The sequence below is a fragment of the Gadus morhua genome, chromosome 14 (assembly GCF_902167405.1).
Source record: "Gadus morhua chromosome 14, gadMor3.0, whole genome shotgun sequence".
NCBI classification, from domain to species: Eukaryota; Metazoa; Chordata; class Actinopteri; order Gadiformes; family Gadidae; genus Gadus; species Gadus morhua.
Window position 1 is genome coordinate 2517113 of NC_044061.1, and position 12907 is coordinate 2530019.

At 47.4% G+C, this 12907-nt stretch overlaps 1 protein-coding gene across 1 annotated transcript in view; it reads right to left on the bottom strand.

The window, feature by feature from the left end:
- LOC115558712 (nuclear receptor-binding protein) overlaps nucleotides 1-3851 on the bottom strand; it is a gene marked incomplete at its 5' end in the record, with an annotated part of 35485 nt that extends 31634 nt beyond the window's left edge. The window contains 3 exon segments of the mRNA XM_030377090.1: nucleotides 246-347; nucleotides 2156-2278; nucleotides 3506-3851. Coding sequence (XP_030232950.1) covers nucleotides 246-347; nucleotides 2156-2278; nucleotides 3506-3739 — 459 coding nt within the window.
- Nucleotides 3852-12907: the final 9056 nt, after the last annotated feature.

Sequence of the window (12907 nt, forward strand, 5' to 3'; positions counted from 1 at the left end):
AAACCATGAGGAACCGGGAACAACATGAAGCCAGCACAACAAACCATGAGGAACCGGGAACAACATGAAGCCAGCACAATAAACCATGAGGAACCGGGAACAACATGAAGCCAGCAGGAGGCCGGCTGTCCCCCTGAATCCTCCACCACCACGTTTGGACTAGAGTGTGTGTCCCAGTGTGTGTGTGTCCTAGTGGGTAAGATCTAGTGTGTCTGTGTGTGTATGTGTGTGTGTCTTTCTCTCACCCGTGCGCGGTTCTCCTTGAGGTCGGCCCAGTATTTATGGAACTTGACGATGTTGAGGTGCTCCAGCTGGATCAGGTTATCAAACACTGCGTTCACCTTCTCCTATAGGAAACCAACCCCACACACACACACACACACACACACACACACACACACACACACACACACACACACACACACACACACACACACACACACACACACACACACACACACACACACACACACACACACACACACACGTAACAGAGAGAAAAGTGTAAATATACATCCTATGCCGAGATTTCCCACACAGCTGCACAGTCCTAACACCTCGTCCATCCCAGCAACACCCACACCAACAACTGATGACTTCCAAGGCCGTGACCTTGTTGATAACTGCTCTGAAACAACAACAACCTCAGAAACCAGAGTCTTGTTTGTTTCATGGACAGATACACAAGTCCATTGTATCCTCTTATCACTGTGGAAAGAGAGAAATCTAAAAGGAGATAACTTAACACTTCTCAATTGGTCTCCATTTGTGTGGAAGAAAACAGCAGGGAGCTTTATCCTTCAGTGGAATGCACTGGCCTGTGTGGTTGTGAATCCCAAGATATTGGACTATACACTACGCTCGCTTGTTATAGAAATACAGACCTATTCCTGTCTATTGAGACACAGGTTCTGTTCACACAACCTTTAATAAATACTAGAGATGTCAGTTAAACGCGTTATTAACGGCGTTAACGCAAACCAAATTTAACGGCGTTAAATTTTTTGTCGCGCGATTAACGCAATTATTTTATAAAAAAAAAAAAAAAAATTTTTTTTTTTTTTTCTTTGGCTCAAAACAAAGAAGCAGTAGCCTGACTGCTATGTTCAAATTACATTTTTGTTCAAATTTGTTCAAAGCAGTCGTTTAATTGCACTATAGGCTCTTTTTTTGTATCGGCCTGTTTTGATCAGTGTATATGCCAATGTTATCAATAAAAAATCATTTGCACAAGGCAAGCCGATGCACTTCACCATGTTGATAAGAGAATTAAAATGAGAAGAATTATGGGACAAAAAAATCAAGGGATATTTAGCATAGAAAAAAAAATTGCGATTAATCGCGATTAATTAGAGTTAACTATGACATTAATGCGATTAATCACGATTAAATATTTTAATCGCTTGACAGCTCTAATAAATACACATTAGGCAGCGGAAACAGCTGCCCTTTCTCATGTTTATGTGTTCAGTCTATGACTGATTAGTAGGAATCTTATTATAGCATTCCTTCAAATCTGCCTAATATGCAAAGAGCACTGCTAAAACGCCTGAATAATCCCAATATAATCCCCATTAATTTCACTGTAGCCCCATTGTCTGAAGGTATTTATATTTATCTGTCTTCTTGCACAACAAAAATGGTAGACGGACTGGATTTATATAGAGCTTTTCTAACCAGTGGCCACTCGAAGTGCTTTACAATATTGCCTCACATTCACCCGTTCATACACACATTCACACACCAACGGCGGTGTCAACCATGCAGGGCGACAGCCAGCTGGTCAGGAGCAGTGAGGGTGAGGTGCCTTTATCAGGGACACTTTGAAACTCGGCGAGGAGGAACCGGTGATCAAACTAGCAACCTTCTGGTTGTCACACTGTACCTCTTCAGCCACTGAAACAATAGCATGCTTCTTCATCAACGTCCTCTTAAACCTTCTATTTTCTTAGTGAATCACGTCTCCATAGCGGTAAGAAATTATCTTCAGGTTTAATGTTTACATCTTTCAGTATGCCTACAGTTTTAACATTGTAGCCAATACAGACAACATCCATTGTAAGCAGCATGGGTAACATGTGCAATGTGATTTCAGTTCTTCAACAGCATGTCTCCAGAGATGACCTGGTCTCGGTGTGTGAGTGTCCGTCCGTACCTCCTGCAGTTTGAAGTTCTTCCTCTCAGAAAACATGACTTCGTTCCACACCACCTCCACCCCCTCCTCTGTGTCCATGGCCAAGTAGGCAGCATCTATTCCTGGGACATTGCGCTGATTCACCTACGTCACACGGAGGCACCCGGCCGACGTCAATGGAACAATGCATTTTAAATATCTACATACAATTTGATCCATTTCATCTCAACATACATTTTCTTCTTTTTTATTGTATGTTGTTGTTGCCTGGCTGTTTAACTACTCTGATAAATTAATATCTTACAAATATGTCAAAATGTTGTGAGTGAAAAGAGTGAAAGTTATTTCACTACTCTGCATCTTTTTAATCCTACTCAACTCTTCTACATAGTATATACACAGTATATACACATGTAAACGCTTAACAAATATCTGTCATTAATTCTAGAAAACATCTAAAATTAATTACATGTGTACATCAACCTAGCCATTGAATACAGGAAAGAAACAATACTTGTACAGTCTAGGATGATTAATACGAGTTTCTCAATTGAAACGTTAGCTAATGAAGTTTAAATTAGCTGGTTCTTGAATCCTTTCCTCCCCTCATTTTATAAAGGTCAGCATTTCCCCAAAGAGAGTCCCTGAGGATCTCCTCATGTTTTGACCTCCATGTTACCTCCCTTCCTCTTTTGTTTACTAGTCCAGTCGTTCTCATCCTGCTTTGATTGAATCAAACCAGCACATGAAATGACTAGACTGAAAAAAGTAACATATAATTAGATAAAAAGTGCTTAATTTCTTCAATAATGAAGAAAAACAGATCAAGACTGATTAATAATATTACATAAGACAGCCTTCTCTGATCTGCATGAGATGAAGCAGATGTTAACCACTGGGGATTGACAACATGTAATGGTGGTTATAGTTCCAAATCAACTGAGGACCAGCGAGTATCAAGCCCTCGTTAAGCCTTGGGAACTAAGATACACGTTTGAGGACTAACTTTGCATTTAATTACATTTCTGCCTGCGTTGGAATTCTGACAACTTCACTTCTATTTAAAACATCTCAACTGGTTTCAATTCTAGTTAATACACGTCAACTGGCTCCTCTAAAAAGTAACGTGTGCAGAATGGTTAGTGATTAGATCTTGAAACAATGCAACTTTCGTTCACCGATACCGAACAGGTTTTGCAGTGTGTGATTCTCGTCTATTGCACAAGTCTATATCTCGACTGTTAGTCTTTCTTCACGCCTGCCAAAGGGTGGCGAGAATGACAAAAAGGTGTTTGTAAAAATGTGTCGCAACTAAAACCTCTCACCCCCCCCCCCCAGATAAGCCCCCTAACGTTCCCCTGGCCCGCTCACCTCCTCCCTGCGCTTCTGCCAGCGACCGCAGGGACTCTCCTCCAGGATCTCTGACTCGTCCTCGCTCTCGTCCTCGTCCTCCGTGGCCGTGGTGGCGGGCGGGGCCCTGGCGGACACCGGGGGGGACATGGGGGTCACGCCCGGCCCCTGCTGGGGTTGCAGGGCGCCGGGGGCCTTGGGGTCCACCTTGTGGCCCCTCGCGGGCGCGGCGGTCTTCGGCTCGCCCTCGGACATGGTCAGACAGCCTTTTGGTGGAGGAGTCTTCTCCAGGGCCGCTGAAGGCACTAGGGGGTCCGCTGAAGGCACTAGGGGGTCTCCTCCTCCTCACTCCTCATGGGGCTTACCCGGGGGGAGGGGGGGGGGGGGGTCGTCACACCCACGCCTCGGTCCTCGCTTCAGGAGCCCGGAACTGAAGAACTACAGAATCAGAATCACTTTAATGACAACTTATTGTACAAGTACCCAAGAATAAAAATCGTAGGCCTCAACAGCCACAATACCAGAAAGTAAATAAGATAAGTCAAAAAATAGGTCAAAATAGAAGAGAAGGACAATGATTCTCTGACTAATTGTCCTATAATAAAGACAGAATAAACACAGTGAAAATCCGCGACGCAACCTACTACGCAGTCTATTCAAACGACCAAGAAATCAGAAACAAATTGTACAGATTTTACCCTAAACTTTGCTCCTTTTAACAGATATGTGAGTTAAGTCCCTTGGTTCGGACTGCTTGTAGTCGATAGGTGAGGGAGGACTTTAAAACACATGCTGGTCCTGAAGCTCCAACAGCCATTCGCGCACCAGGGTTGCCAGATTGGGTAGGAAATCTGGCCCAATCTGGCAACCCTGGCTAACTCTCCCTGCTAAGCTAACACCAACACGCTATAAAATAATTCCCAAACACGCAGATATAAAACCATGAATGACCCTCACCCGTTCAGATCCGTCTGGTGACTCAGTGAAGGGAGGGTGGAGCAGGGGAGACCTGCAGGACTTACTGTCTATCCCCAGGGAGGGTTGAGACAGGTCCTGGGAGGCCGGAAGCTTTCTGTCCGAGTTGGCGGGGCAGGGCTGGAGTGGGCGGGTCGGGGCGCAGCTCGAGGACCACGTAATGCGCAGCGCTGCGCATGTTGGACCAAACCACTGAGAGAGGAGTGGGCGTGGCAGGGCGCACATCGAGGACCGCGTACTGCGCAGCACTACGCAGGTTGGACCAAACCACCAAGACAACTGTTGGATTTCAACAATATAATTAGATGTAATTAATGTGTTATACAATATATTATTATATTTTTATGTTATTATATAATATAATAAGCTGAATAATAATATTTGTATTTCTATATTTAATACGGAAAATAATAAGCGGTGAGTTAAGTGTCGGCCGCAGGAAATAAACGCAATATCGAACATAAAAAAGGTTACTGACCGAAAAGGGTATAGCGCTTTATTTTGGATGCGTAAAAACAAACGACTCGTTTGTGTGCGTGTTTTTAATCAGGATCCAGTCCGGTCGCGGTGCTTAACGGCTCTGATGCGCGGTGTCACTCCGCGTCAGACGAGGAGGTGAACACACCGAGCGCACCCAGCGGGGAGGCGCACGGTGAGTGACGCGCGGCGGGGAGAGGCAGCTGTTTCGCGTTGCCCCGATAATGCGCAAGATGGGTTAAAATGCGTGTTGTGAGATAATTTATTATTCGCGTTGGATGTGCGCACCTCGATAGATGGTTGTCGGTTCAACGCCCGCCGTGCCGCAGCAGGACGCACTCAGCGGGACATCTGATGGGAATGGGGGAGAGATGTGGTGAGGCGGGGGACGTCACCGGGGTCGGGGGAGAGAGAGAGAGCCGCACCGTTGGGTAGTCGCATCTTTTATTACAGCGCAATACACCAATAATAACCTCAACACGGACACACAGTCCACCGGGGCGAGCGACATGGCCTCGAACGGGACCCCCGCGGCGGCGCCCGGGATGGGTGAGATCATCCAGCTGAACGTCGGCGGGACTCGGTAGGTCGGAGTGCGTGACAGCTGCTGGAACCCGCTCACCTACCCATCACTGCATGTGATGATGTATTGATGAGCATAGGCGTGTTGACTGACTGGTATGCAGGTGACATGCTCGACTTGAATAGTAAATGGACTGCATTTATATCGCGCTTTTCTAACCAGTGGCCACTCAAATCTCTTTACAATATTGCCCAACATTCACCCAATCATGCACACATTCACACACCGACGGCGCCGTCAGCCACGAAGGGTGACAGCCAGCTGGTCAGGAGCAGTCAGGGTGAGGTGTCTTGCTCAGGGACACCTCGACACACAGCTAGGAGGAGCCGGGGAACGAACTAGAAACCTTCCGGTTACCAGCCTTCATGGATGTGACTTATACCAGTCATGTTATGTTATTGTTCCATCCCATAATGCATGAAGGGCAGGGGGGCAGCATCCTCGTTAGCAGCATGACCCATCATCACATCACTGAGGGTTGTGTCATTGTGGTTGCAGGTTCAGCACCTCGAGGCAGACGTTGATCTGGGTTCCGGACTCCTTCTTCTCCAGGTTTGTACCCTGATGTCATCGGTAGATAAACCAATAAACCCAACTTGAATGTCACCCTATCCCCCATATTGAGAGCATTAATAGCTTGATAACAACCCCTTTAACCACGGCAGTAAATGCCAGTGTTATTACCTGTTTTATGAATTGTCAATTCACTTTAAAACCAACAATAATGTCATGGTTACCATTGACAATAATAACAGCGTCTAACGTTTGTTTGGAGGGTTGGAGGGTACAGAGTGGTGACAGGGCAGTCATGTCCCTATCACTACCGCGTTAAACCAATCCCTGAGCCCAGTCCCCTATCTGACAGCTGCTCCGTCCAGCTGTCCTTAAGTCTTTTGTGTTTATTGTCAGTATCTGCACTCATAGTATATATCCTGGAGTCACTATAGATCTAAGCATTAAATTGTTACACAAACACTACAGTACACATATTTGACATCTTCAAATGTGCTTAACATCAATTTGCCGAACACTTGGTTGAACTAACTAGTGCGTGTGCGTGTGCGTGTGTGCGTTTCAGTTTGCTGAGTGGCCGGATATCAACACTAAGGGATGAAACTGGAGCTGTAAGTATGTCTGTCCCCCCCTGTCTGTCGGTCCATCTAACCCAGGCCTAGGCCACGTCCACAAACCAACTAAACACACATAAAGGAAAACATTGTTGTTCACTCATTAGCTATTGTCTTTATGTAGATCGACCCCAACAACCAACGTGTTACGTCTGAGCCTTTTGCAGACAGACTGTGTGACAGTATCAAGTTCCTCATGAGATGAAGTGAAAGAGGAATTGTGTGTCACTGTGTGAATGCCTCTTGTGATCCAGATCTTCATCGATCGCGACCCCACCGCTTTTGCACCCATCTTGAATTTTCTCAGAACCAAAGAGTTGGACTTGCGGTGAGAACCCTTCACTACGTCGTAGACTATTGGGTGGATGATGGGAAACAACTGAACATGTTGATAACATTGATCACTTAAATAAAGAGTTACCGAAAAAAACAAAAACATACAGGGCATTCTGATGCCAATACTTATTTTTAACTGTTGGTTTCAAAGTACTGGAGTTATATATAAATACCATCCAAATTAATTACAGTCACATCTTCATGAAGGCACTATATGTGTCTCGTTCTTTCTTACCCTTAAAAAGATCAGCAGACAATTGCTGACGAAGATTGATACTGGTTTTATGTTTCCTGAACTCCCATGATGCATCGTGTTGTCTGTTGGCAGAGGGATGACCATCAGCGTTCTGCGTCATGAAGCAGAGTTCTACGGGATAACTCCTCTAGGTGAGAGAGCCCCGGCCCTTCACATCGGGAGAGTCTCGTGTTTCAATAAATAGGCCTTGTCCTTTCCCACCACAGAAAATATACCGAACTCCGACATGGTTACATAAGACGCGTGTTGTTGTAATCCGTACTATTTTAATGTATCAAATGTGAAGGTGTAATATTTAACAGTACATGCATGACCAGGGGTGTGTGTTGTATTTTGTGTGTTCTTGTACATGTATGACCAGGTTGTGCGTTGTAATTTTCTTGTACATATATGACCAGGATGTGCGTTATATTTTGTGTGTTTGTGTGTAGTTGTACATGTATGACCAGGGTGTGCGTTGTGTTTTGTGCGTTTCTGTGTACTTGTACATGTATGACGTTGTGCGTTTTATTGTGTGCGTTTGTGTGTCCTCTCACAGTGCGTCGCCTGCTGCTGTGTGAGGAGCTCGACCGCTCGTCTTGTGGCAGCGTCCTCTTCCACGGCTACCTCCCGCCTCCAGGTACTGGACCAATCACATCGGCCAAACGAGAGAACGGACCAATCAGAGTCCTGGGCCGACACCTGTTTCAATAACGTGCATGAATAAATTATAAACAACATGAATGATTGATCAACGGAACACTTCCTCAGTGTTTCCAGGCAACAAGCCTAGTACCAGGAAGAAGAAGAATATGGAAGAGTAGATTGTGATCAATATTCATCCGGTTTTAATCGGCAAGCTATTAAAAACAGCCAAGTCACATGTTCCTTCCTTCCCAGTCGTCCCGGCCCGTAAGTGGAGCTCCGCCTCCCCAGCGCCCGGCCCCAGTCCCGAAGACCGACCCGCCCCCACCGGGGCGGAGGGGGGCTTCAACCGCACCGGCCCCTCCACGCACCCCTCACTCCCCGGCCCCCCGCATCCCGAAGACGACAGCCAGCGCCTGGGTCAGTGCACGGGACGCCTGGGTGTCTGGAGGCCGCAGGGCGGGAGGGGAGGGAACGCGGGGTATCACCGGGCTCTGGTTCTGGTTCTCCAGGGTGGGACCTGGGGTTGTGTGGTTCTCCAGGGTGGGACATGGAGTCCTGTGGTTCTCCAGGGTGGGACCTGGAGTCGTGTGGTTCTCCAGGGTGGGACCTGGAGTCGGCGAGTGTGCCTCTGATCACGTAACAACATCTGGGTGTTCAGCCATGTTCCGCCAGCAGCACGAATGAGGTCATTGAAGGCGAGGAGCGGAGGATGTTGTGACAGGCGGGCCAGTCAGGCGGAAGCACGGGGTCCTTTCTGCCTGTGCTTTGTGTTGCGCGCTCACGCGGGTTTGCGGTGCTGTAAGACTGAGGCTAACGCGCTCCGACAGAGTTTGGAGCCCTTTGAGTTTAACGTGCGCCGTGAGACTATTGACGGTGACACATGAGCTCTTAGAGAGCGCTTTCATCTGCCTGATAGGAAGATGGTTTAGGAATCCATGACATGTGAGTTTTTAGTTTACTTTGCATCCTTTTCTTTGCATAATAACTGTATTGTAAGCTGACTGTCTCTCTGTGTGTCTGCCCATGCTCAGGGCCTGTGATCGACCCCAGGAAGGTGCTGATCATAACCGGACACCACAACTGGATCGTCGCCGCATACGCTCACTACGTCATCTGCTACAGGTCCTCAGCCTCTGATTGGCTGTTGAACAGCTTTGACTCACACTTAGTAATAAAGTGCTCGTTAGTGAACTAGTCATATTTCTAGCATGGCCATCGTCTCAGCTTCTTAGTGTAATGTTTTCTTTCTGGGGGTCTGTGGGGGCATTGTGTGGGTTAACGGTGTAGTGGTGTCTCTAACTTTGTGTGTGTCTCTAAACGTGTGTGTGTCTCTAACCGTGTGTGCGTGTCTCTAACTGTGTGTGTCTCTAACCGTGTGTGTGTGTCTCTAACCGTGTGTGTGCGTCTCTAACCGTGTGTGTGTGTCTCTAACCGTGTGTGTGTGTCTCTAACCGTGTGTGTGTGTCTCTAACCGTGTGTGTGCGTCTCTAACCGTGTGTGTGCGTCTCTAACCGTGTGTGTGTGTCTCTAACCGTGTGTGTGCGTCTCTAACCGTGTGTGTGCGTCTCTAACCGTGTGTGTGCGTCTCTAACCGTGTGTGTGCGTCTCTAACCGTGTGTGTGCGTCTCTAACCGTGTGTGTGCGTCTCTAACCGTGTGTGTGCGTCTCACCTCCACCAGGATCAAGGAGTCCTCCGGCTGGCAGCAGGTCTTTTCCTCTCCCTACCTCGACTCCACCATCGAACGCATCGCGCTCAACGCCAAGGTGGTGGGTGGTCCCCATGGCGACAAGGACAAGATGGTGGCAGCCGCCTCGGAGAGCAGCATCATCCTCTGGAGCATCCAAGATGGAGGCAGTGGCAATGAGATCGGTATGGGCTTAAATAACGGCTTAATTGGTTAATGGGATCCTTCTCAAGACCGATGTAGCTGTTATTGTATCATATAGTAAGCTTGGTCTGAAGTGAGGGTTCAATTCACTCCCATATTCTGGGAAGGCAGCAATGCTGGCACATTATTTTAAATATTGATTGTAAATTGCAAAGTGAATATTTGATGGTACTTTGAGAACGCATAGGATGTGCGACTCAAACGACCTGACAACAGAATTGAAGTGTGTCTCACTGTGGCCAGCCTGTCTGGTTGGATAACTCGTGATATCACTATTAACCGTCGTGAACTGAACCTTGGTGCAGACGGAGGAGATTTCTGAGGGATGTAGTTATAGCCACAGATTTGTACACAATGTGTCAATAATACATCTTCTTCTAGAGTGTTTGAGAACAGAGTAGAGGGGGGACAAGAGCTCACGTAAATGACGATTGTATTGAATGACAAATTCTTAAAACAATCATTGAAAAGTCAGTCCGCGTTTACTGCTACTGCAAAGTTTACACCAAGTGTCGAACTAAGTTAAGCTAAAAGATGAGTCCTACATCGATGGTAGAACTAAGTTAAGCTTAGAGATAAGTTCTACACCACGTGCAGAAGGTACAAATGCCTAGATTGAGAATGGAGAATTGCTTACGAATCTTGTTTTTGTCCTTTCTGTCCCCACTTGTCCCTGTGCAGGGGTCTTCAGTCTGGGTGTCCCAGTAGACAGTCTCTTCTTTATTGGGAACCAGTTGGTGGCTACCAGCCATACTGGGAAGGTTGGCGTCTGGAACGCAGTGACGCAACACTGGCAGGTAAAAAACATGATACTCATATTATTTTTTTCCTTATAAGCCCTATTTTTTATTTTTTATAAACGCCTGTGTGTGTGTGTGTGTGTGTGTGTGTGTGTGTGTGTGTGTGTGTGTGTGTGTGTGTGTGTGTGTGTGTGTGTGTGTGTGTGTGTGTCTCTCTCTCCCTGTCTCTCATTGGTGCAGGTTCAGGATGTGGTTCCTATCACCAGTTGTGATACTGCCGGTTCCTTCCTACTTTTGGGCTGCAACAATGGATCCATCTACTACATAGGTACGTACACACTCACCAATCCCACTCACACAACTCCAGATGGCAGTGGTGACTGCTGGTGTGTTCAGTGTTGTGTCACTGGTTGTGTTCCTCAGACATGCTGGTGTGTTCAGTGTTGTCACTGGTTGTGTTCCTCAGACATGCGGGTGTGTTCAGTGTTGTCACTGGTTGTGTTCCTCAGACATGCTGGTGTGTTCAGTGTTGTCACTGGTTGTATTCCTCAGATATGCTGGTATATTCAGTGTTGTCACTGGTTGTGTTCCTCAGACATGCGGGTGTGTTCAGTGTTCTGTCACTGGTTGTGTTCCTCAGACATGCTGGTGTACTCAGTGTTGTCACTGGTTGTGTTCCTCAGACATGCTGGTGTGTTCAGTGTTGTCACTGGTTGTGTTCCTCAGACATGCTGGTGTGTTCAGTGTTGTCACTGGTTGTGTTCCTCAGACATGCTGGTGTGTTCAGTGTTGTCACTGGTTGTGTTCCTCAGACATGCGGGTGTGTTCAGTGTTCTGTCACTGGTTGTGTTCCTCAGACATGCTGGTGTACTCAGTGTTGTCACTGGTTGTGTTCCTCAGACATGCAGAAGTTCCCCCTGAGGATGAAGGACAACGACCTGCTGGTGACGGAGCTCTATCACGACCCGTCTAACGACGCCATCACCGCGCTGTCCGTGTACCTCACGCCCAAAACCAGTCAGTACACGCAGGCGACCGCCGCTAGGAGTCACACTGTAGTACCCATCTTAATGTGCATGCCTGCAGATCACTATCAGATATTAGACTTGAGACTCACAGCCGCTGTCGGGTTACAGCGATATACACTCACCTGTAAGAACACATTTTAACAAGAGAAACATACCAGTGTTATCTGGACTTGTGGTGTCAACAGTCTATGGATTAGTAGTTTTCATCTCGATTCATTCAGCACTGTTCAAAATATATGATAATTCAGTATAATACAATATAATACTTTGATATGATTCAGATATGCTATTGTTCTTTGTTTCTTTAGATTGGTATCACTGCGCACATCTGATGGTCTTGTGAACTTGTACAGTAATAGTTTTAGCTTTTTAGTCGTTTTAGCGAATGTCATAGCCGGCCTCGCTGGGATGTAATAATCATTTGCCATCCGTGATTGTTTTTCCATACACTTTCAACTTGGGATGGCAGTGACCAGAATTCAATATGGTAAGATGAAGACGACTACTAAACCATACACTGTTTCAGCTGCTCAAACACTTCAGGACAGGGACAATCATTGATGCCGTCATTTGAATATCAGTTCATTCATTCATTTCTCCGCCCATTCATTCACTCACTCACTCATCCAAACGCTCCTCTCCGAACCCCCGGCCAGGTGTGAGCGGGAACTGGATCGAGATCTCCTACGGCACCAGCAGCGGGGCGGTGCGCGTCATCGTGCAGCACCCCGAGACGGTGGGCTCGGGCCCCCAGCTCTTCCAGACCTTCACCGTCCACCGCAGCCCCGTCACCAAGATCATGCTGTCGGAGAAGCACCTGGTGTCAGGTAGGACCCTGGGGGGGGAGGTGGGGGGGGACCCTACCTGGTGTCAGGTAGGACCCTGGGGGGGGGGGGGGGGGGGAGGGGACCCTACCTGGTGTCAGGTAGGACCCTGGGGGGAGGGGGATGGCTCAAAACGTGGGGTACGTGGTTGGAGAGGCTGAGGTGAGGCGCTACATCGTATGTTGCTATAGGCCCCGTTCACACGAAGCCGAAACGGGCGAAACCGTTACGGTTTCGATCTATCCGGTTTCAAAGTATCTCCGTAAAGACGAAGCCAAGCGAAACCGGGTAGATCTGTAGAAACGCTGTAGTACACATTCCAGGCCCATAAGGGGCGCCTCTTCTGGTACAGAAATCCAGAAGAAATGAAATAAGAAGAAGAGGCGAGCATTCGCATAAAGGCTGCCCTTATGCGCATGCTCGCATGTGATTTCTGAGACTCCGCGTGCTTAAGAGCCATTGGCTAGAAGGTCGAGGGGTGGGGCGATGACGTCATGGTTTGCGGTTTCAATCGGTTTCAGGCGTACACACGAATCCAAAACGAAACCGGGTAGATTTGAA